General features: G+C 43.6%; 2 protein-coding genes across 2 annotated transcripts; one reads left to right on the forward strand and one right to left on the reverse strand.

Moving 5' to 3' along the window:
• Positions 1-506: 506 nt before the first annotated feature.
• On the reverse strand, positions 507-8,398 carry pltp (phospholipid transfer protein). Its single transcript, XM_084542410.1, has 15 exons — positions 7,684-8,398; positions 5,533-5,665; positions 5,007-5,106; positions 4,787-4,915; positions 3,864-4,019; positions 3,547-3,610; positions 3,276-3,431; positions 3,027-3,203; positions 2,873-2,932; positions 2,345-2,509; positions 1,885-1,952; positions 1,118-1,160; positions 928-991; positions 763-839; positions 507-647 (listed from the first exon to the last, which is right to left on the reverse strand). Exons 1-15 carry the CDS (start codon positions 7,822-7,824, stop codon positions 528-530), a joined length of 1,653 nt encoding a protein of 550 aa, XP_084398536.1. The 5' UTR covers positions 7,825-8,398; the 3' UTR covers positions 507-527.
• Positions 8,399-8,540: 142 nt separating this feature from the next.
• On the forward strand, positions 8,541-20,399 carry ddx27 (DEAD (Asp-Glu-Ala-Asp) box polypeptide 27). The gene is made up of 21 exons (XM_084542404.1): positions 8,541-8,766; positions 9,659-9,805; positions 10,204-10,263; positions 10,353-10,554; positions 10,678-10,730; positions 10,804-10,890; positions 11,223-11,328; positions 11,441-11,614; positions 11,728-11,878; positions 11,957-12,056; positions 12,149-12,290; positions 12,413-12,566; positions 12,728-12,809; positions 14,823-15,000; positions 15,125-15,231; positions 16,306-16,402; positions 16,479-16,570; positions 19,379-19,499; positions 19,591-19,684; positions 19,761-19,820; positions 19,891-20,399. Exons 1-21 carry the CDS (start codon positions 8,683-8,685, stop codon positions 19,904-19,906), a joined length of 2,307 nt encoding a protein of 768 aa, XP_084398530.1. The 5' UTR covers positions 8,541-8,682; the 3' UTR covers positions 19,907-20,399.
• The last annotated feature ends 48 nt before the right edge of the window (positions 20,400-20,447 follow it).

Below are 20,447 nucleotides of genomic sequence, written 5' to 3' on the forward strand. Positions count from 1 at the left end.
TTTACAGATTTGAAGCCAGATGAACAGGAAGAACATGTTTCCTGATTAACTGTGAGCTCCATTCTGACATTATTTTAGTTTTAACTGGTTTATCTAACATAGATCTGCTGCAGAAATCACTGCATTGTCACTTGACTGAAGGACGGGGTGAAGACACAGTGACACCAGTGTCATTGTCATACAAGCAGACATGATGTCCCAGGGGCAGCGTTACATTAAACTGTGTAATGGAACAAACCCACATCATGGATATGAGTTTATCTACATAATGTTTCGGTTCAGTGCGTTAATGTTATGCTCACAGAATCATAAGTAATCATAAATCAGCAGCACTGCCAATTTACAGTATATGTTGAATAAATATAAATATTCTTATAAAGGGCTTTGGTAATTTAACTATTTTACGATTAACTCATCAGTGTACATCTGTCTTTAAATACAGTGGATATAACTTATAATATCAATCCTTTGTGTTTAAATCTTCACACATAATTATTTACTGTGTCAGTGTCTTGTATGTTTAACATTCAGTTGTTGCTGGTGCTTGTGCTGGTGGCGTTGGTGGTAGACTCCATCTCTGTGTTTCCTGCCACCATTTCTCTCAGTCCTTTGCTGAAGTGAAGATTTGCTCCAATTACGATGAAACCCTGCAGAGAGAAACATCATAAGGTGGGTGGAGCTGATGCACAGACTCAGGGTCAAACATCACCAACACCATCACATCATCAAACTGGTCAGTACCTAATGAGCAAACACACTTACGTTGTGATATTCAACAACCTCCTCGATGAAATCTATCCCATCAGCCAGAGGGATCCGAACTCCCCTCTTGGTCCAGTCTGAACACAGATCATCATCACAGTGGCCTCAGGGTTTTGGTTTGTCTTTAATTGTGTTGACATCAGAGTTGATGAATCAGATACTTACTGTTGATCAGAGGAACCACAGACATCTGCAGCATGGTCTTCAGAGGAGCCTGCAGAGGAATTAGCTACAGACAGAAGTTAGTTGGTGTTGTTCAGGATATGAAGAAATTGCTGAGGAAACACCATCACTGCTCTGCCTCCGTCTAGTTAGTGTTGCGCCATTTATTCTAAAATGAAAATGTTATACTTACTGCTAGAGACTCCAGGGCAGACTGGTTGGAGAAGATTTTAAACCTGAAACATGAAAAATGTTTCAGTCTGACTGTGATGTTATCACTAACAAATATAATCTAATTTACATTCTCAACTTAATTTCTGAGACTGTGGGCCATAACACAGAAATACCAGACACTGGTTTTATGTCCATGAGGCTGAGAGTCCTGCAAGAGAATCAAGACCTGAAAAAGAAACACTCTGCCTCACTGATGTATTCAGCCTCCTGTATGTCGTCTTTAATACCATTAACCTGGAAAGCAACATGTGTCATTCTCCATCAATTAACTATTACTGATCTGAAACATTATCATTATTATTATATTTCACAGCATGGGGAGCAAGGACATCATGGTTGTGTGAACAGGTCATGATAAGCTACAGCTATTTTAGAGACAAAGCTCAGATTAGAAGTGAGAGGATATTTTAAAAGGCTCTCATCACTAGAACAAATACGGTCTTATCACAATAAAAAACAGTTTGCTGGTCATTCATCAACCAGTGATGCTGGCTTTCAAAGTCAGACGTAAAAGTGTTATAGAAAATGAATTAAGGTAAAACTCCTGTAAAACAGAGGACAACAGTCTTTAATGTGCCTTGATACTGCTGAAATAGCATTGTCATGTGTTCACAGCTGTAGGTTAGACTAGTCAGGTGTGATAGACCACTGAGGGCCATCTGGTTTAAGGGTCCAGGTTAGAGGCAGGAGAAGGACCTCACAAAGATAGCAGGTAAATGTGTCTACCTTCGGAGATCAGCATGAACCGCCAGACGTTTTCCTCTCATGGAAACTTTGGCATTAAACTTTGTTTCCTGCAGGAGAAGAAAAACACAATGCTAATGTTTTTACTTTAAACTGGTAAAAACTGAACTCCAGTCTGGGATGCTGCTGGTTAAACTGGAATGAATTCAATGAAAGCAGCAGTTTGTATCAGAAATGGAATTAAAACTAAAACACATCATTCTAGACAATCAGTGTCACTAGAGCCGTTAAATCCAACAGTTGACAGGTCACTAGATCCATGCTGCACACAAGTCTGAAAAGTGAAGCCGTTGGTTAAACTCTGATCAGTAAGCTGGTCTGGACTGATCGACAGGCTGCGCGCTGGTCCTCTTTCTAGTCCACATGTCCAACAATACGCTACTGCTTTCATTCCAGTTTAAAATCAAACTCATGTGCACCAACAGGTGTGTGTGTTGCGTACCATGGTCATGCTGCTGAGCTGAACCGGAGGTTGACCTGGAGGCAACACCATCACTTTGACAATCGCTGTCATGACAACAGTTGCTCCTGATGTCTTGATGGATGTTTTGGGTGGCGAATTGACTGCGATTTGCAGTGACAGTGGGGCGTCCACCAGAGCAGGATTCTAGTCAGGGAATCCAGGGAGAACATGAAGAATACCACATACTACCCAGTACTACTCAATACTACTCAGTACTACCCAGGAACACCTAATACAACCCAGTAATGCCCTGTACTTACTCAATACTACCTACTGCTATACTTTAGTTGTATTCAGTACTATAGTAAATAGTCCTCAAACATTCACAAATACTCAGATACACTGAAGTATAACCTGGAGTGACAGCTTGTGAAGAAAGAACTGGGACAAATTAAAGGGAAAACTTCAAGCGAAACCTGCTTTAATTCAGATTGGGTTGACTTTGTGCTGACTGTCTCTGCTTTGTTTCCAGTCTATTCTGATCTCTACTGTCTTTGCTTTGCTTACCAGCATCATGATGGTTCCAAAGTAGGTGGTTCTCAACAACATCTCTAGATCTTTGGGCATCTGCAGGACAGAACACAAACAGTTCAACACAAGTTCAGACCAGATCGTTTCAGTTCAGTGACAACATATTGATATGTGCTCGTTGGGAGACAACCTTCTCGTTGACAATATGCATCTGAAAGATTCCTGCTGTGTAGTAAGAGAACATCCCGCTGTCGAAGAAGAACTCAGACAGAGCCAGGTAAACCATTCGGTCATACTCCCTGATGACTGGCTCCACAGCATAGTTTACCAGCGTGGCGTTCTGGTGAGACAGGTCGAAGAACATCCCCTAGAAACAATGACAGACGGTTGGTGCCTGTCTCATCGCTCAATCACATCAAGACATCTGTCTGAGTCTCACCCTGAAGTGCATGTCCAAACTACGGGATGAAACCACTGGATCATCAATGAGGGAATAATCGATCCCAATGTACTGATCAACTTCTGTCCTCACAGGGATCGTGTCCAACAGTGAGTTGACATGGACCAGAGCAGCGTGATTCAGAGCTGGACAGATCTGAGACAGAGACACATGGGACAGAGGCAGACAGGTCAGAGACAGAGACAGGTGGGAAAGAGACAGACAAATAAGACACAAAGACAGACAAGTCAGAGACAGACAGATAACACACCTGTTTGTTGAGGAGGAAGCGCATGCCTGTTGTTAGAAATCTGGCTAGGAAGTCATAAACTCTCCTGAAAGAAACACGTCCACACATTGAGGTCATTTATTTCTCTCATTATTATTATTATTATTATCATCTAGATATTATTATTCTTTTATTTATTTTTCTTCATGAGGTTCTATCATCAGCTGATTGTCTCCATGTGGACAATCAGTATTTTCTATCTATCTATCAGCAGTATTATTGATTGTGTACAAAGGTTAGGGTTAGGGCTATGATAAGGGTAAGGGTCAGGGTTTGGGTTAGGGTTTACTGAGCCTTACCCGAGCGTTCCACTGAACTTTGCTTTCATTTTGGTGATTTTAGCATCACAGGTGATGTTATTGATCTTCAGTCGTCCTTCATCATCTCTGATCAGATTCAGAGCCGTGTTGATGTTTACTCCCTCAGCTGATGCGTTGATGTTTCCTGTGTCATAACTGAGAAGCCACAACAACAACACTGTGACCTGAGACCAGAACCAGTGAAGAACAACATTCTTCAGCTTCATGTTAGATCCATCACCAGCCCAGAAAACTCTGTGTGTTGCTGATGGATGTAGTTTGACAGTTTGTCATGTTGATGGCTCTTTTATTAATGACAGTGATTCCTCATAATCCTCAGCAGCAGCTTCAGGTCCAACCTCAACCATCCACCATCAGAGAAACCTATAACCAGCTCCATCACGTGACAGTGACCACGACCCAAACACTTCTGTCAGGGATAAAACTGCTATCATCAGATGAGACTGACCTTTTCATGTTACTGAGGGATCAGTCTGGGGATTAGACATCAACAGTGAATATAACACAGTGACTGGAGAACTAGAACATCCACAACAACCAGATTCAGTTATCAGCAGTTATCCACTCCTACCTGAATGCATCATTCTCCAACCTTCCTATTTTTTCTAGTCAAGGTTTCTTCCTGTTTTTCTTGCCAACTCCTTCGTGCTGCTCAGGTTTCAGAGCAGGTTTTGTAAAGAGTCTTGAGACAATTTGTTTTGTTATTAGCGTTATATAAATAAAATTTAAATGAACGTCATCATCATCAACAACAGACATCTTCATCATCGTCATCATCAACAACAGACCCCCTAACCCTACCCCCCCTTGCGACACCCCCCCAGAAGACAAGCTGTTACAGAAAATGAATGAATGAATGTTCTTGTCTCAGTGGAACCGTTACTTAAATCAGGAGAACTTACAAGAACCAGTAGAAGATCTGTCGGTTGAAGCTCAGTGAGATCGACGAGTTCTGGACATCAAACAACAAACCGACTTCAGGGATGAATCGCAGGTCAGCATGAGTCAAATTCAACTCTTTTATCTTCACACTGAGGAGACAACAGGAAGACAGAGGGACAGTGTTAATGCAGCTGGTGAGTGTTCATGGCTGACGTTACTAATGTCACTAGTCATTCATACTCAGTGATGGTGTATTGGAAGCGGCCTTCTTCGCCCTTCATCTCCGGCATACTTATGTTACTGAGCTCCTCTTCAACAAACTTCTGAGTCTCGAACTTCACTGAAAACACAAAAACACACAATAACAAGTCCTGGTCCTGAAACTGAAAATCTTAGAATGTTTAAACCAAACAAACACCTCCAGATTGCAAAGCTGCAATTTCTCTAATGTTCATTATGTTTTTATTCTGATTCTGTTCTGAATCTCTAGTTTTTAATAATTATTATTAAACTACACTGTATTTATGAAAAATCTATGAGTACCACTCAGATGGCAATCATCCCTTAATACCCTCAGTTGGTCAGTAGCTACAGTCTAGCTAGACACTCAAAGAAAACCCTGGAATTTATTTTAAATGTACTTTCATGTTTGATCATTAAACATTTAAAGATGTATTTAAATTGATCAGTGTTTCAAACTAACTCTTCTGTCCTCCAGGGTCAAAGTGTTTTATATTCTGGTTAATAGCTACATGCGTAGACTTACACATCTCCAGTCCTTTGTCAGTGATACGTATTTTACAACCAGCAGGTTCAGCAACGGCCATGATGAAGGGCAACGAAGAGAAGAAGAAGCAGAATAACAGACAGGAAGTCATCCTGATCCACAACATGGCCGCCTGAAACAATAAAAAATGATTAAAATGATTAGATGATAGACTGATCTTTTCCTTTAGAAATGATTCAGCTCAGACGTTTCTGGAAGTTGACGTCTTTGTCATGTGTTGGTAGATAATGTTCAGTGTCCATCTGTTCAGAAGTGTTTCCATCAATGTAATGAGACTCAGGTGTGGTTTAGTTCCCGACCTTAATGCAATGGAAATGTTGTGGAAGGACCTGAAGCAGCAGTTGATGTGAGGAAACCCACCAACATCTCAGAACTGAAGTGGTTCTGTTCTGAGGAATGGGCTAAAATTCCTCCAAGCTGCTGTAGACCACTGATCAGCTGTTACCAGAAACATTTAGTTACCAGGAGGTCACAGCAGATACTGGAGACAAGGGGTCACTTGTAGTGAGTAAACAAGTACAGTACACGTATGGTTTTCTGTTCCATTTTTATGATTGGTTGGGTTTTATTTGCCTACTTTCAGGATTTCCATTGATGTTCTGAGTCATTTTTATGCAGAACTAGAAAACAGGTCAAAGCAGCACTGTATATACATAAACAACAACAACATTCAACAACATCAACATTGCTCCAACTCAAATCTAATGTTTGGACATTGAGGTCAAAGTTAAAGCATATGTTTCCTCAGCTCTTTTCTTTTTGTAACATCTGACACCATCCGCAAACAAACTGCCCTCTGGTGTGAGCAGGACGTCAGGGGGCATGATGGACACATCAGAGGGTTGTTGTTGGTCCACAGCATCCAGCTGAACACATTCCTCCACATAAACACTGCTCAGCTTGAACTGCAGTAACCCCGACACTGGAAACCTTCCACAAACCAGTTGAGTTTTCAGGACTGTGAGCTCCAGCCTCCTCTCAGCTTCCACCACCACCACAAAACTCATGTTATTTAAAGACTTAACCACTGAGAATGTAACTGTTTGAATGAGAACTTAATCTGCTGTTGTCCATGTTAAGCGCAGTCCTACAGCTGTCTCTGAGGTTAAATAAATCACTTTCATCAAACCCAGCATCGGTTGAGAAGCACATTTACAGGAAATTAAAAGTGTCACACAACAGGATGTTCGTCATCTGTACTCTCTCTGAAATGTCCAGACAAACTCTCAGCCTTTAATTACAGCTTAGTCTCCTCCAGCTGCTGCTCCACATCTGGACCAATGCTTTAATTAAAGGCTTTAGATCAAAGACTGAAGGCTGAGCCAGGAGTCACCGCCTCACTCATCCATTCATCCAGTCCTTCATATAACACACAGGTTCTCTCTCAGTTTACAGTAACTTAACTTTCATCTGAACAAATTAAAAGTCAGATAAACGTAATTAACGTAAACAGGAAAGGATCTAGCCTCTACACCCAGCCTGACCTTTAACCTTTGACTTTTAACCATTTAGATATTTTAGTTTGTATTTCAGAATAAATTACGTTTACAGCCGTGACAAGGCTGAGAACGGTGCAACCTTCCTTCAGCCGGTTTATAATAAATGAGTTGATGGTTCCGATATAAATCCACAGATTTAAAATGATTCAGTTCAGATCTTTACACCAGACACACACGGGAGAATAAAATCTCTGATGAATGTCTGCTCACCTGTCCATGACGTCTCTGTCTCTCTCTGTCTCTCTCTGTCTCTGACTTTGTCTGTCTCTCTGTCTCTCTGTCTCTGTGTCTCTCTGTCTCTGACTCTGTCTGTCTCTCTGTCTCTGACTCTGTCTGTCTCTCTGTGTCTGTGTCTCTCTGTCTCTGTCTCTCTCTGTCTCTGACTTTGTCTGTTTCTCTGTCTCTGTGTCTCTCTCTGTCTCTGACTCTTTCTGTCTCTCTGACTCTCTGTCGCTGTGTCTCTCTCTGTCTCTGACTCTTTCTGTCTCTCTGACTCTCTCTGTCTCTGTGTCTCTCTGTCTCTGTGTCTTTCTATCTCTGTCTCTGTCTTTCTGTCTCTTCCTCTCTGTCTGTCTGAGTGGTTTCAGTAACAGCTGACCTTTCCTCTGAATGTGTCGATGATGAAACTCACAGATTTTCGACTGAAGAACGAGTTCCTTTTCTTCTTCACTTGTTGGTTTCTGTCCTCTCTGTCCTCTGTCCTCTGTCCCCTCTGCCGCCTCTCTCTCTCTCTCAAGACTTTTATCCCGTGGGACTGACTCCTCCTCCTCATTTTCCTCCTCCTCCTCTGGGGGAGACACAGATTCTACTATTTTCTTTCAATGTTTCTGTTAAATCATTACTGAATCACTAAATCATTTTTACTGAACTGTTGACAAAGTTAGATACATGGATGGATGGACGGATGGATGTCAGATGATGACATGTGTTGTGTGTCCTTTTAGTCCGTCCTGTTTCTGTCCTCCAGGTCAATCTGCCTAAAACTCAACTCTCTCCAGGAAAATGAAGGTTTTCCGGGAAGTTGCAGATGTTTTCTGTCATAACCAACAGTTCATGTCAGCACCAACGACAAACATCCCATAAATCCCATAAAAACAGTCCTAGTCATTGTTCTGAGAAAACAGCTGTTGACTCAGTGCTCCAGGACGCCCCATGCTGGACATCAGCAGAGGAGACACTCTGAAGACGGTGGGTTAGGGTTAGCTTAAGTGGTGGAAAGTCTGATTTGCTTTAAACATGAAATATATTCATGTCAAATAGAACGACTCTGTTGGTTTTTACTGTTCATTTAAACTCCTGTGTTCTAAAAGCTTTGTTTCTGTCCACTGAGGTTCTCCAGAGAAGATGTCATCTCTGATATATCTGTCATATTTCATAGAGTTCAGAGAAATTATTAAATTATTAAAAGTTATTTATTCATTTAAATTCTTCTTCTTTTAATCTTTGTCCAGCTGGTGGCGCTGACGAAGCCTCAGGTTGTTTCATCAACACCAACGAAGAAGAAGAGAACCGGAAACAAACTGCTGTCACATCCGGTTTCCGTCAACACGTGTGTGTGTTTATCTGCATCTGTGGACCTGGACCTGGACCTGGACTCCTCAGAACCCTTTAGGAACTGTTATAATCCGCCATGTTGGAGCAGCTCGGTCTGATCGGAACTATCCGGGACGAGGACCAAAGTCCGGACGAACCCGACTCCGAGTCCGACCAAGAGGTGAGTCTGTCCGGGCACCAAACTGGAGGCCGCTGGAGGAGAACCAGAGTCCGGCTGGAAAACAGCGAATTAAACCTGAAGCGAAAAGATCAATAATGTTTTTAACGTGTATTAAAGAAGTTTGATGCTAACTGACATTATTCATTTATTCATTTATTCATTTATTCATTTATTAATTTATTAATTTATTAATTTACAGTCTTAGTTACATTCACTCACTGATATATCATCAGGAATAAAGACTGAGATCCATTAAACAGTTTCTAGTAACAAACAAGACAAAAGAAAACGAGTTAAACATTTAATTATTATTGTCTTACAGTCGACCATGCAGTGTTTGTCCTTCAGGTGACCATTTATAAACTTTAATGAGTCTCTTATTCTGTGTTACACATTATAAACTAATTATTATGTAGGACACAGAGTCGATGAGCTGACGGGTCACACCTGACATAAGAACAGTAGAAAGGTTCAACATCAGCTTAGTCACAGATCCAGGTCCTTTAATGTGTCACCTGTGGTCACCTGTGGTCACCTGTGGTCACCTGTGGTTCCCTGTGGTCACCTGTGGTCACCTGTGGTCACCTGTGGTTCCCTGTGGTCACCTGTGGTCACCTGTTGTTACCTGTGGTCACCTGTTGTTACCTGTTGTTACCTGTGGTCACCTGTGGATACCTGTGGTCACCTGTGGTCACCTGTGGTTACCTGTGGTCACCTGTGGTCACCTGTGGTTACCTGTGGTCACCTGTGGTCACCTGTGGTCACCTGTGGTTACCTGTGGTCACCTGTGGTTACCTGTTGTTACCTGTGGTCACCTGTGGTCACCTGTGGTCACCCGTGGTTACCTGTGGTCACCTGTTGTCACCTGTTGTTACCTGTTGTCATGGTCCAGGAGCAGCCGATCGTCCTGAACAGGAAGAAGAAGTTCGGGAGTCGGGTGTCAAAAGACTTTAACGTTGGTTTTGAGTTTGGAGAGAGAGACGTGGATCATGATGACAGCTGGGTGATGGCAGACATCATGAAACAGCTCAAGAACAAGGTAGAACCCGTCGTTCTAAAGCTGTTCTTCTCAACCACAACCTCTTTCACCTTTCCCTTCTTTCCTAATCATGTTCCTTCTTTCCAGTTTTTCACTGTCTCCATTTGATTATTGATCAGATAATAAAAATTTCTCATGTTCTTCTTCCACATCTATAATCTCCTCATTTATTGCTGTAATCAGAATAAAGGAGAATCAGCCTGGTGTTCTCTCAGAGGAACCACCTGAACTTCAGCTTAGTAGCGGTCACATCGAGGAACCACTACGTCTGTAGTCTGGCCTAAAGTATTCACCGCCTGCAGCAGGAACACCTGAATGTTTCAGGAACATTTCAGGCTGCAGCGTTTCTCTGATTCTCTGGTGGAGAAATGAACGATAACTATGTTCTGTGTTTGTAGAGAATGGCGACGACTCTGGACCAGAAAATTGAGAAAATCAGGAAGAAGAGGAAAGCTGAGGTAAGTCCATGGTTCTACTTCCTGTCTGGTTGGGTTCTACTTCCTGCCCGGTCTGGTTCTACTTCCTGTGGTTTGCTTCTGATCTGCAGGAGAAGTCGTCTATCAGTGCTGGTGAAGGTTCCTCAGGGCAGAACCAGGAGGAGGAAGATGTGAAGCCTTCTGTAGCAGAGACTGATGGAGATGATAAAGACGATGGTGAGGACGAGGACGAGGACGAGGACGAAGATGATGAAGATGAAGATGAAGATGAGGAGTTTGGTTCGAGTGATGAGGAGATTCTGACTAAATCAGGTGGGTCCAGCAGAGGGTTTTATTTTGAATTCTTGTTGTGTGAGGTTGATAAAGATCTGATTTAAGATCCTGCAGCTCAGTTATGGGACTAAATAAAAACATGAACTTCCTGTTTCCTGTCAGACACTCTGAGAGAAAAGGAACGACGGGGAAGGAAGAGGAAGGCCGAGGAGGAGGTGAGGAAGAGGAAGCAGTCACCTACCATGTTCATGTGCTGGTTACCGTGGTAACAGCTGTGTTTGTGTTTAGGCTCCAGAGTCGTTCTATGCAGATGCGTCTCAGTACGATGATCAGCTGACGTTTGATGACATGAATTTGTCCAGACCCATCTTAAAGGTAAAGTACCAAAATGAATGGACCAGGTCTGGATGACAGGGCCCCGTATGGACCCGGCGGTTCTGGTACCACACAATGTGGCTGCACTCGTGGTTTACTTGTGTCTGGATGGCGTCATCCAAGTCAGGCTCCTCCTCGGCCCCTCAGTCAGACACCGGTCCACTCCTCACCCAGTCTAGTTTGATGAGCCGAGCTGTTTGTCTATCAGAACCGCTTCGACTGCCTCCAGCTCTGGCTACATCCTCCATTTACAACCAGGACCGGCGTCCAGCTGCTGGTCCGATGTAGGCTGGTGTTCACCCCGTGATTGTGGTGTTGGTGTGTCCCTGCAGGCTGTCACCGCCCTGGGCTTCAAGCAGCCAACCCCAATCCAGAAGGCCTGTGTTCCAGTGGGTCTGCTGGGCCGAGACCTGTGCGCCTGTGCTGCTACTGGGACAGGTAACGTCACCATACTGGGACCAGTTCCCCGTACTGGGACCAGTTCCCCGTACTGGGACCAGTTCCCCATACTGGGACCACATTAACTGATCGGATAATTTCCTCTCCTCAGGGAAGACAGCCGCCTTCATGTTACCTGTGTTGGAGCGCTTGGTTTATAAGCCCAGGACGTCTCAGGTGACCCGAGTCTTGGTTCTGGTTCCTACCAGAGAGCTGGGAATCCAGGTCCACTCTGTGGCCCGTCAGCTGGCCCAGTTCACCTCCATCACAACCTGCCTGACTGTTGGTACGACTGGTTACTGACTGTTTACCAACTGGTTATCATCTGTATTCAACTCATCTCTCTGGCTCAGTGTGACCTGGCCTCTGATCACCTGCTCTGATTCACCGTGTCTACAGGTGGGTTGGACCTGAAGTCTCAGGAAGCAGCATTGAGGGCGGGGCCTGATGTTCTGATAGCTACACCAGGTCGGCTCATCGATCACCTTCACAACACGCCGAGCTTTGAGCTGAGTCACATCGAGATCCTGATTCTGGACGAAGCCGACAGGTAAAGCCGACACGTCAGAGAGAATCGTCTGTCGTACCGTCAAACGCTCACCTGTGTGATTCTACCTGGTTCTTTCAGGATGTTGGACGAGTACTTTGAGGAACAGATGAAGGAAATCATCAGGTTATGTTCCTACAACCGACAGACCATGCTGTTCTCTGCCACCATGACAGAGGAGGTATGCACTCACACCTGCATCATGTGACCTGTCTGCTGGTGACCTCTGTCTAAAGGTGTCTCACAGTGTCATGTGACATGTCATGTTTCCAGGTGAAGGACCTGGCAGCTGTGTCCCTGAAGCAGCCAATCAGGATCTTCGTCAACAGCAACACTGACGTGGCCCCGTTCCTTCGGCAGGAGTTTGTTCGGATCCGACCTCACAGAGAAGGAGACCGAGAGGCTGTGGTGGCTGGTAGGGACTGGTAGCTCTGTAGGACCACTGCAGGTTCTACCTTGGTTCCTTAACGTTCTACTGTTGTTATATACACTATACTATTGTTGTTCTGCCACTGACTGTCCTCACTGCGTCTTCAGCTCTGCTGACTCGGACGTTCCAAGATCACGTGATGGTGTTCACTCAGACGAGGAAACAGGCTCACAGACTGCACATCCTGCTGGGACTGATGGGGCTGAAGGTCGGAGAACTGCACGGAGAACTGAGCCAGAACCAGAGACTGGAGAACCTCAGGTACACACACAGAACCAGAGACTGGAGAACCTCAGCTATATTCACAGAACCACAGACTGGGGAACCTCTGTGTATTTTTATTCAGGAACCATTTGAGACATTTTCACTAGGTACCTAACGTTCTTTATTTGCTGTCCTTTGTTGTTCTCCTGGTTCTCCAGGCGTTTTAAAGATGATCAGATTGATATCTTGGTGGCAACAGACGTAGCAGCCAGAGGTCTGGACATCGATGGAGTGAAAACGGTGAGGGTCCTGTAGGAGTCACTGGGTTCTCCGTTAAGTTCCTGCATTGAGGTGGTGTTGGTGAAATGTTCTGTAAAGTTGTAGAAACTAATATGTTATTGATGTTCTTCTAATATTTTAACTTGGGAGGTCCTTATCTTTGTTTTTGATCTGATCCAGATCTTTTAACATCAAGTCCCTCTCTGGTCCTAAATGTCCTAGAGTTGGTCTCCTGTGCCTTCCTAAAGTCTGTCCTTGTCTTCCTTGTCTTCTCCTAGAGTTGGTCTCCTGTGTCTTCCTAAAGTCTGTCCTTGTCTTCCTTGTCTTCTCCTAGAGTTGGTCTCCTGTAGCGTCCTAAAGTCTGTCCTTGTCTTCCTTGTCTTCTCCTTGAGTTGGTCTCCTGTGTCTTCCTAAAGTCTGTCCTTGTCTTCCTTGTCTTCTCTTAGAGTTGGTCTCCTGTAGCGTCCTAAAGTCTGTCCTTGTCTTCCTTGTCTTCTCCTAGAGTTGGTCTCCTGTGTCTTCCTAAAGTCTGTCCTTGTCTTCCTTGTCTTCTCCTAGTGTTGGTCTCCTGTGTCTTCCTAAAGTCTGTCCTTGTCTTCCTTGTCTTCTCCTAGAGTTGGTCTCCTGTAGCGTCCTAAAGTCTGTCCTTGTCTTCCTTGTCTTCTCCTAGAGTTGGTCTCTTGTAGCTTCCTAAAGTCTGTCCTTGTCTTCCTTGTCTTCTCCTAGAGTTGGTCTCCTGTGTCTTCCTAAAGTCTGTCCTTGTCTTCCTTGTCTTCTCCTAGAGTTGGTCTCCTGTAGCTTCCTAAAGTCTGTCCTTGTCTTCCTTGTCTTCTCCTAGAGTTGGTCTCCTGTGTCTTCCTAAAGTCTGTCCTTGTCTTCCTTGTCTTCTCCTAGAGTTGGTCTCCTGTGTCTTCCTAAAGTCTGTCCTTGTCTTCTCCTAGAGTTGGTCTCCTGTAGCTTCCTAAAGTCTGTCCTTGTCTTCCTTGTCTTCTCCTAGAGTTGGTCTCCTGTGTCTTCCTAAAGTCTGTCCTTGTCTTCTCCTAGAGTTGGTCTCCTGTAGCTTCCTAAAGTCTGTCCTTGTCTTCCTTGTCTTCTCCTAGAGTTGGTCTCCTGTAGCTTCTTAAAGTCTGTCCTTGTCTTCCTTGTCTTCTCCTAGAGTTGGTCTCCTGTAGCTTCCTAAAGTCTGTCCTTGTCTTCCTTGTCTTCTCCTAGAGTTGGTCTCCTGTAGCGTCCTAAAGTCTGTCCTTGTCTTCCTTGTCTTCTCCTAGAGTTGGTCTCCTGTAGCTTCCTAAAGTCTGTCCTTGTCTTCTCCTAGAGTTGGTCTCCTGTAGCTTCCTAAAGTCTGTCCTTGTCTTCCTTGTCTTCTCCTAGAGTTGGTCTCCTGTGTCTTCCTAAAGTCTGTCCTTGTCTTCTCCTAGAGTTGGTCTCCTGTAGCTTCCTAAAGTCTGTCCTTGTCTTCCTTGTCTTCTCCTAGAGTTGGTCTCCTGTAGCTTCTTAAAGTCTGTCCTTGTCTTCCTTGTCTTCTCCTAGAGTTGGTCTCCTGTAGCTTCCTAAAGTCTGTCCTTGTCTTCCTTGTCTTCTCCTAGAGTTGGTCTCCTGTAGCGTCCTAAAGTCTGTCCTTGTCTTCCTTGTCTTCTCCTAGAGTTGGTCTCCTGTAGCTTCCTAAAGTCTGTCCTTGTCTTCTCCTAGAGTTGGTCTCCTGTAGCTTCCTAAAGTCTGTCCTTGTCTTCCTTGTCTTCTCCTAGTCTTCTCCTCAGAGTCTATTGATGAAGAACCGTTCTAAGATGTTCTGCAGAGTTTTAACATCATGGTAGTTAGTTACTGTAGGATTCAAGGATTCAAGGATTCTTCATTGTCATTTCAACACATGTTGGTACATGGGATGGAACGAAATTAGTTTCTCTGGTCCCGATTCAAGCCATAGCAGAAATAGAAAATAGAAAAGTATAAATATAAATAAAATTAACTAAGAATCTAAGAATGTGGTATCTACAGGTGAAGGAGACATGAGCTGGTGTGTCTTCTGTCTCCCAGGTGATAAACTTCACCATGCCGTCCACCGTCAAACATTACGTCCATCGAGTCGGTCGGACGGCAAGAGCCGGTCGTTCAGGACGTTCAGTGTCTCTGGTCGGAGAGTCTGAGAGGAAGATGCTGAAGGAGGTGGTGAAGTCGGCCAAGAGCAGCGTGAAGGCTCGCGTCCTGCCACCAGGTAAGCTCACCTGACAGACATACAGGTGTCAGACTGACACAGGTGGACAGTTGAGGGAACCTAGAACAGTTTAATTATGAGCTGCAGGTGATCAGCGACTAACCAGTCTCTGCGTCTTGTCCAGAGGTCATCCTGAAGTTCAGAGATCTGATCTCCAAGCTGGAGAAAGACGTGGAAGCTGTGATGAAGCTGGAGAGAGAGGAACGAGAGCTGGCTGCGTCCGAGGCTAAGGTACTATCACAACACCTGTTCTACTGTTACGGTAGTATGGAGTGAAATTAGTCTGAAAACAGTCACTAATGAGGTTCTATCATCCACACGTGAAACGTGAGGTTCACAAACGTGTACAGAGCAAACGTTTGTAAAAATATTATCGTTGGCTTTCAAGAAGCTTCCCGATCGGCAGATACGGACCAATCAGACAGTTTACAGACAGTTTATAGTTCTGTGTTAAGTTGGTGCAGAGGCTAAGGTGATAACGCAGACACCTACACGGAGCTTAGCGCCGCAGCCGACGTGCATCTTCCCAGAAATGTAACGACGCACAAGAGCCGTGATTGGTCCGCTTGGTAGTAGCGTGTTTCCTCTTTAGTATTTCTGGCTGGTTCTCCATCTCCATGATTTTTGAATTGATTGTTTTGGATCAATAAAGAATCAGTACGGTTAACTGAGGAGGTTTGTAGATACAGACATACGTATGACTCGTGTTCGGCAAAATTTGTTTCAGTCGCCATCGTTGAACATGAAGCAGGAAGTAGAAACAAAAATTAACCCGACTGGTAAATAAGACACAGACTGATGAGGTACAAGTAGAAATGACTGTATTGAGCTACATCTGATAGTTTGATGCACTGTTAATGCCATTCACTGGTAAATGTGACGACTATAAAGGCTAAGTTAAGCTAGTTAAGCTAGTTAAGCTAGCAACCAACCAGAATCCAGTGAAGTTTTATTTTTTTCATTTCATTAAATTACTAAATCAGGTCAATACATTGATAAATTACTTAATGAGTGTATTGACCCAGTAGAATAAGTTCAGAATAAATTCCCAAGCAGCATCTTGTTTTAAAAATATATATTAATATTTACGTGGTCCTCTGTTGAGTTCAATTTTACTAAAGTTATATCAGTAAAGATTTATTGTCCCTACAGGACAGATATATCACACGTCGGACACGTTCAGATCAGTAGACGTTTGTGAATCTCATGTTTCATGTGTGGATCATGGAACACGCCTGTGTTCAGTTTTTCTACAGTCTTCTTTAATATGTGTGTGTGTGTGTGTGTGTGTGTGTGTGTGTGTAGCTGAGTGTTGCTCAGAAGCGTCTTGATGGATCTGCAGCGTCGACTGAATCACAGAGAGTTTGGTTCCAGACTGAGAAAGAAAGGAAACAGAGTCGCAGTGAGTTTGAACACCGTTCATATTATTCCAGTAAATACTCTGCTGCTGTGATTAACTGTTGGTCGTTGTGTTCAAGTGTCGAAGGCTCTGCAGGAGTTTGATCTCGCTCTGAGAACCAAGAAGAAGAGACAAAAGTTTTTGAAGGACGGCAGAAAGAAGGAACTGACGGTAAGAACCACTCACTGTGATCAGCTGTGTTGGTCCTGGTGCTACAAACTATATTAGAAACAACAGTGAAATATGAAAAAGTTCCTAAAATCAAAGATTTAAGAAGTTTAGTTTACATAATTTCTACCTAGCTTACTAGCTAGCTAACGAGTTCCCATTTTGAAGTGACGTCATTGACTACGCTGCAGAGTTGGTTTGATCCTTCAGCTACTGAAGATAGTGAAGCATCTCTGATGTCTGTCCTCGGTCATCCAGGTCGTGGTTTATCCAAAAATCTTTAAAGAAACTGGACTAGCAGAGTTTTCCCACCAGTCCATTAGAACTGAAGAAGCCACTCGGATGAAACGTCTCCAAGTCCAGTGGTCTTTGTTAAATGTTTTTGGATGAACATCTCTGATAAAAATGGAAAGGCCGATACAGCGTTGGAGCTGAGCAGTGGAAGAAGTGGTGGAGTCTGTGGTTTGGAGGAAAGAAACTGAACTGACTGAAATAGTAATGAAATCAATGTGCATAAATATTTATAAATACTATAATAGTTAAATATTATTAATTGTCTGCTGCATTGACAATTAGACAACAGGTGTTCATGTGCTGCTGTTCAGAGACATACTCATGGATATTTATTAATGTTCGTACCATACGGTTGTGTTTAAATGTCAGATTTAGTTGTAAACACAGTTTAACCCTAACCCTTCTGTTTATTGGCTAATGCTAACTATTAGCAGCCTGGCTGCTAGCACGTTTTAGCGTCCTGTCCCTGCAGTGCGCTGATGCCTCTGTACCGTTCTAGTCACAGTAGGAGGACAAGTTACAGTGAGGAAAATAAGTATTTGATCCCCCCTTATAAAGAATGGAGAGGTCTGTAATTTTCATCATAGGTACACTTCAACTGTGAGAGACAGAATCTAAAACAAAAATCCAGAAAATCACATTGTATAATTTTTAAATAATTAATTTGCATTATATTGCATGAAATAAGTATTTGATACACTAGAAAAACAGAACTTAATATTTAGTACAGATCCAATTACAGAGATCAAACGTTTCCTATAGTTCTTGACCAGGTCTGGACACACTGCAGCAGGGGTTATGGACCACTCCTCCATACAGATCTCCTCCACATCTTTCAGGTTTCGAGGCTGTAGCTGGGCAACACAGAGTTTCATGTCCCTCCAAAGATTTTCTACTGGGTTTAAGTCTAGAGACGGACTAGGTCACTCCAGGACCTTGAAATGCTTCTTACGGAGCCACTCCTTAGTTGCCATGGCTGTGTGTTTCAGGTCATTGTCATGCTGGAGGACCCAGCCACGACCCATCTTCAATGCTCTTACTGAGGGAAGGAGGTTGTTGCCCAAAATCTCACCATACATGTCCCCATCCATCCTCTCCTCCATACGGTGCACTCGTCCTGGTCCCTTTGCAGAAAACTACCCCCAAAGCATTATGTTTCTACCCCCATGCTTCACAGTTGGGATGGTGTTCTTGGGATTGTACTCATCCTTCTTTTTCCTCCAAACATGGCGAGTGGAGTTTATACCAAAAAGTTAACTTTTGGTCTCATCTGACCACATGACCTTCTCCCATGCCTCCTCTGGATCAGATGGCCATCAGCAAACTTCAGACGGGCCTGGACATGTGCTGGCTTGAGCAGGAGGACCTTGCATGTGCTGCAGGATTTTAATCCATGGCAGCGTAGTGTGTTACTAATGGTAACCTCTGAGACTGTGGTCCCAGCTCTCTTCAGGTCATAGACCAGGTCCTCCTTTGTAGTTCTGGGCTGATCCCTCACCTTTCTCATGATCATTGACACTCCATGAGGTGAGATCTTGCATAGAGCCCCAGTCTGAGGGAGACTGACAGTCATCTTGAGTCCCTTCCATTTTCTAATTATTGCACCAACGGTTGTTGCCTTCTCACCAAGCTGCTTGCCTATTGTCCTGTAGCCTGTCCCAGCCTTGTGCAGGTCTACAGTTCTGTCTCTGGTGTCCTTAGACAGCTCTATGTTCTTGGCCATGGTGGAGCGGTTGGAGTCTGATTGATTGTGTGTGTGGACAGGTGTCTTTTATACAGATAACAAGTTCAAACTGGTGCAATTAATACAGGTAACGAGTGGAGGACAGGAGGGCTTCTTAAAGACAAACTAACAGGTCTGTGAGAGCCGGAATCCTTGCTGGTTGGTAGGTGATCAAATACTTATTTCATGCAATAAAATACAAATTAATTATTTAAAAATCATACAATGTGATTTTCTGGATTTTTGGGGGGAACTTGCAAAATCGGCGGTTAATCAAATACTTATTTTCCCCACTGTATAGGCCGTGAAATTGAAAATAGACGGAGCAACGGCTAACAGCTAGCTTGTCTGACTCAAATGATTTCTCTTCAGTGTAGTCGTCCTCCAACAATGCTCACTGCCTCCCTGGCATCGGTGCCATCAGAGGGCTCCTTCTCTTCAGTGCTGCTATCCTCTTCATCAGTACTATTCTCTGTGTCAGAGGCAGTTTATAAAAACAGACTATCTTGTCCTTGGCTTTAATCCCATCAAATTATTTCTTTATATCTCTTCTTTCTCTTCAAGCCAACCAACTCTCTGACGTCACGGGCTAAAAAAAAAAGATATAACGGCTGTATTACTTTCTCTTCATATGCTAACGCTTGTCGTGTGTGTTATATATTCATGGGTTTCACCAGGTCCCTTTCCACAGGTGTTTCCACAAGGGACCTGATGAAACCCATGAATTGATTGAGTGTTGATATTTCTCCTTTAATCAATTTACTGACCTCCTCACCTGTGATGCTGTTGGTCAGTCTGAGGAGCGCGCTCAGTTCGAGATCTTGAAGGCCCAGATGTTTGCTGAGCGGGCGGCCAAGAGAGAAAGACGACCAAAGAGAGCGAGAGCGATGCCTGAAGATGAGACGCCAGCTAAAGGTAAAACTCAAACGCAAATTTTTAGAAACACAAACGTTTAGAAACACAAACGCTCTGAAACGTCTCTAAACAAACTGTGTGTCTGCTGCAGCCAATCAGAAAGGAGGAAAAGGAGGCAGGAAGTCGGTGTTCGATAAAGAGTTGACCAACACCAGCAGCAAGGCTCTGAAACACTACCGAGCCGGGTGAGACACTGTCCGTCTGTCCTCACACCTGTCTGTCCATCTCAGGACACCTGTCTCACTGTCTGTCTCCTTATAGGCCGTCCTTTGCAGACAGGAAACGTCTGGGTTTGGACAGGAAGCGTCCAGGTGGAAACAGGTGAGTCTGTCCTTCCTCTCTGGGATTTCAGTGAAGGTTTCAGTGATTGACATTCTGCTCTGTCCTTCAGGTTCAAGAGGAAGTGAAGCAGAGACGGACACGGACGTTGATTCTCTCATTGTTTCTGTTAATTAAACTTGTTTTAAATAAAGTGGTAGTCTGTATTAAAAACCTGATGTCCTCATAAATTAGACGCTTCAGATTCAACGAAGACGGAAGAGAGTTGTTCCTGTGATTAAAGGCTTTTAATTAATAATAATCAGCGTCTGTACAAAGACAACAACACATTTAAAAGACATGAAACTATTTAAACTTAATCAATTGTTTAAAATCAAAACAGAACCAGTTTCAGCTTCTAATCGAATTTACGAATTAGCAAAAAATAGTCGTTAAAAAAAAATAAATTGCCAAAAGTACTGGATACTACAGAACTCAGTGATGTTGGTGTAAACAGTGACGTTTAAAACAAACGGATCCATGAAACGGTTGAAGCAGTAAACGTTTATCATCATCTGGATTTAATCTGCCCCAGTGAACAGATTATGTGAATGAATGAATAAATATCTTTGTTATATTTTACAGCATTCCTCTAACTGAGTTATTTAATGAGCTATTAAAGAAGAATTA

Source organism: Chelon labrosus (assembly GCF_963514085.1).
Source record: "Chelon labrosus genome assembly, chromosome: 4".
Classification (NCBI taxonomy): domain Eukaryota; kingdom Metazoa; phylum Chordata; class Actinopteri; order Mugiliformes; family Mugilidae; genus Chelon; species Chelon labrosus.

What these genes read in the sequence shown, in the direction of transcription:
- ddx27 (XM_084542404.1), top strand. Translation starts at nt 8,683, where the DNA reads ATGTTGGAGCAGCTCGGTCTGATCGGAACTATCCGGGACGAGGACCAA. An exon ending in TGAAACAGCTCAAGAACAAG is followed by an intron (nt 9,806 to 10,203) that starts GTAGAACCCGTC and finishes CTGTGTTTGTAG; the next exon opens with AGAATGGCGACGACTCTGGA. An exon ending in CACAACCTGCCTGACTGTTG is followed by an intron (nt 11,615 to 11,727) that starts GTACGACTGGTT and finishes CCGTGTCTACAG; the next exon opens with GTGGGTTGGACCTGAAGTCT.
- pltp (XM_084542410.1), bottom strand. Translation starts at nt 7,824, where the DNA reads ATGAGGAGGAGGAGTCAGTCCCACGGGATAAAAGTCTTGAGAGAGAGA. An exon ending in AGCTCAGCAGCATGACCATG is followed by an intron (nt 1,953 to 2,344) that starts GTACGCAACACA and finishes CTTCTCCTGCAG; the next exon opens with GAAACAAAGTTTAATGCCAA. An exon ending in AGGTTGTTGAATATCACAAC is followed by an intron (nt 648 to 762) that starts GTAAGTGTGTTT and finishes TTCTCTCTGCAG; the next exon opens with GGTTTCATCGTAATTGGAGC.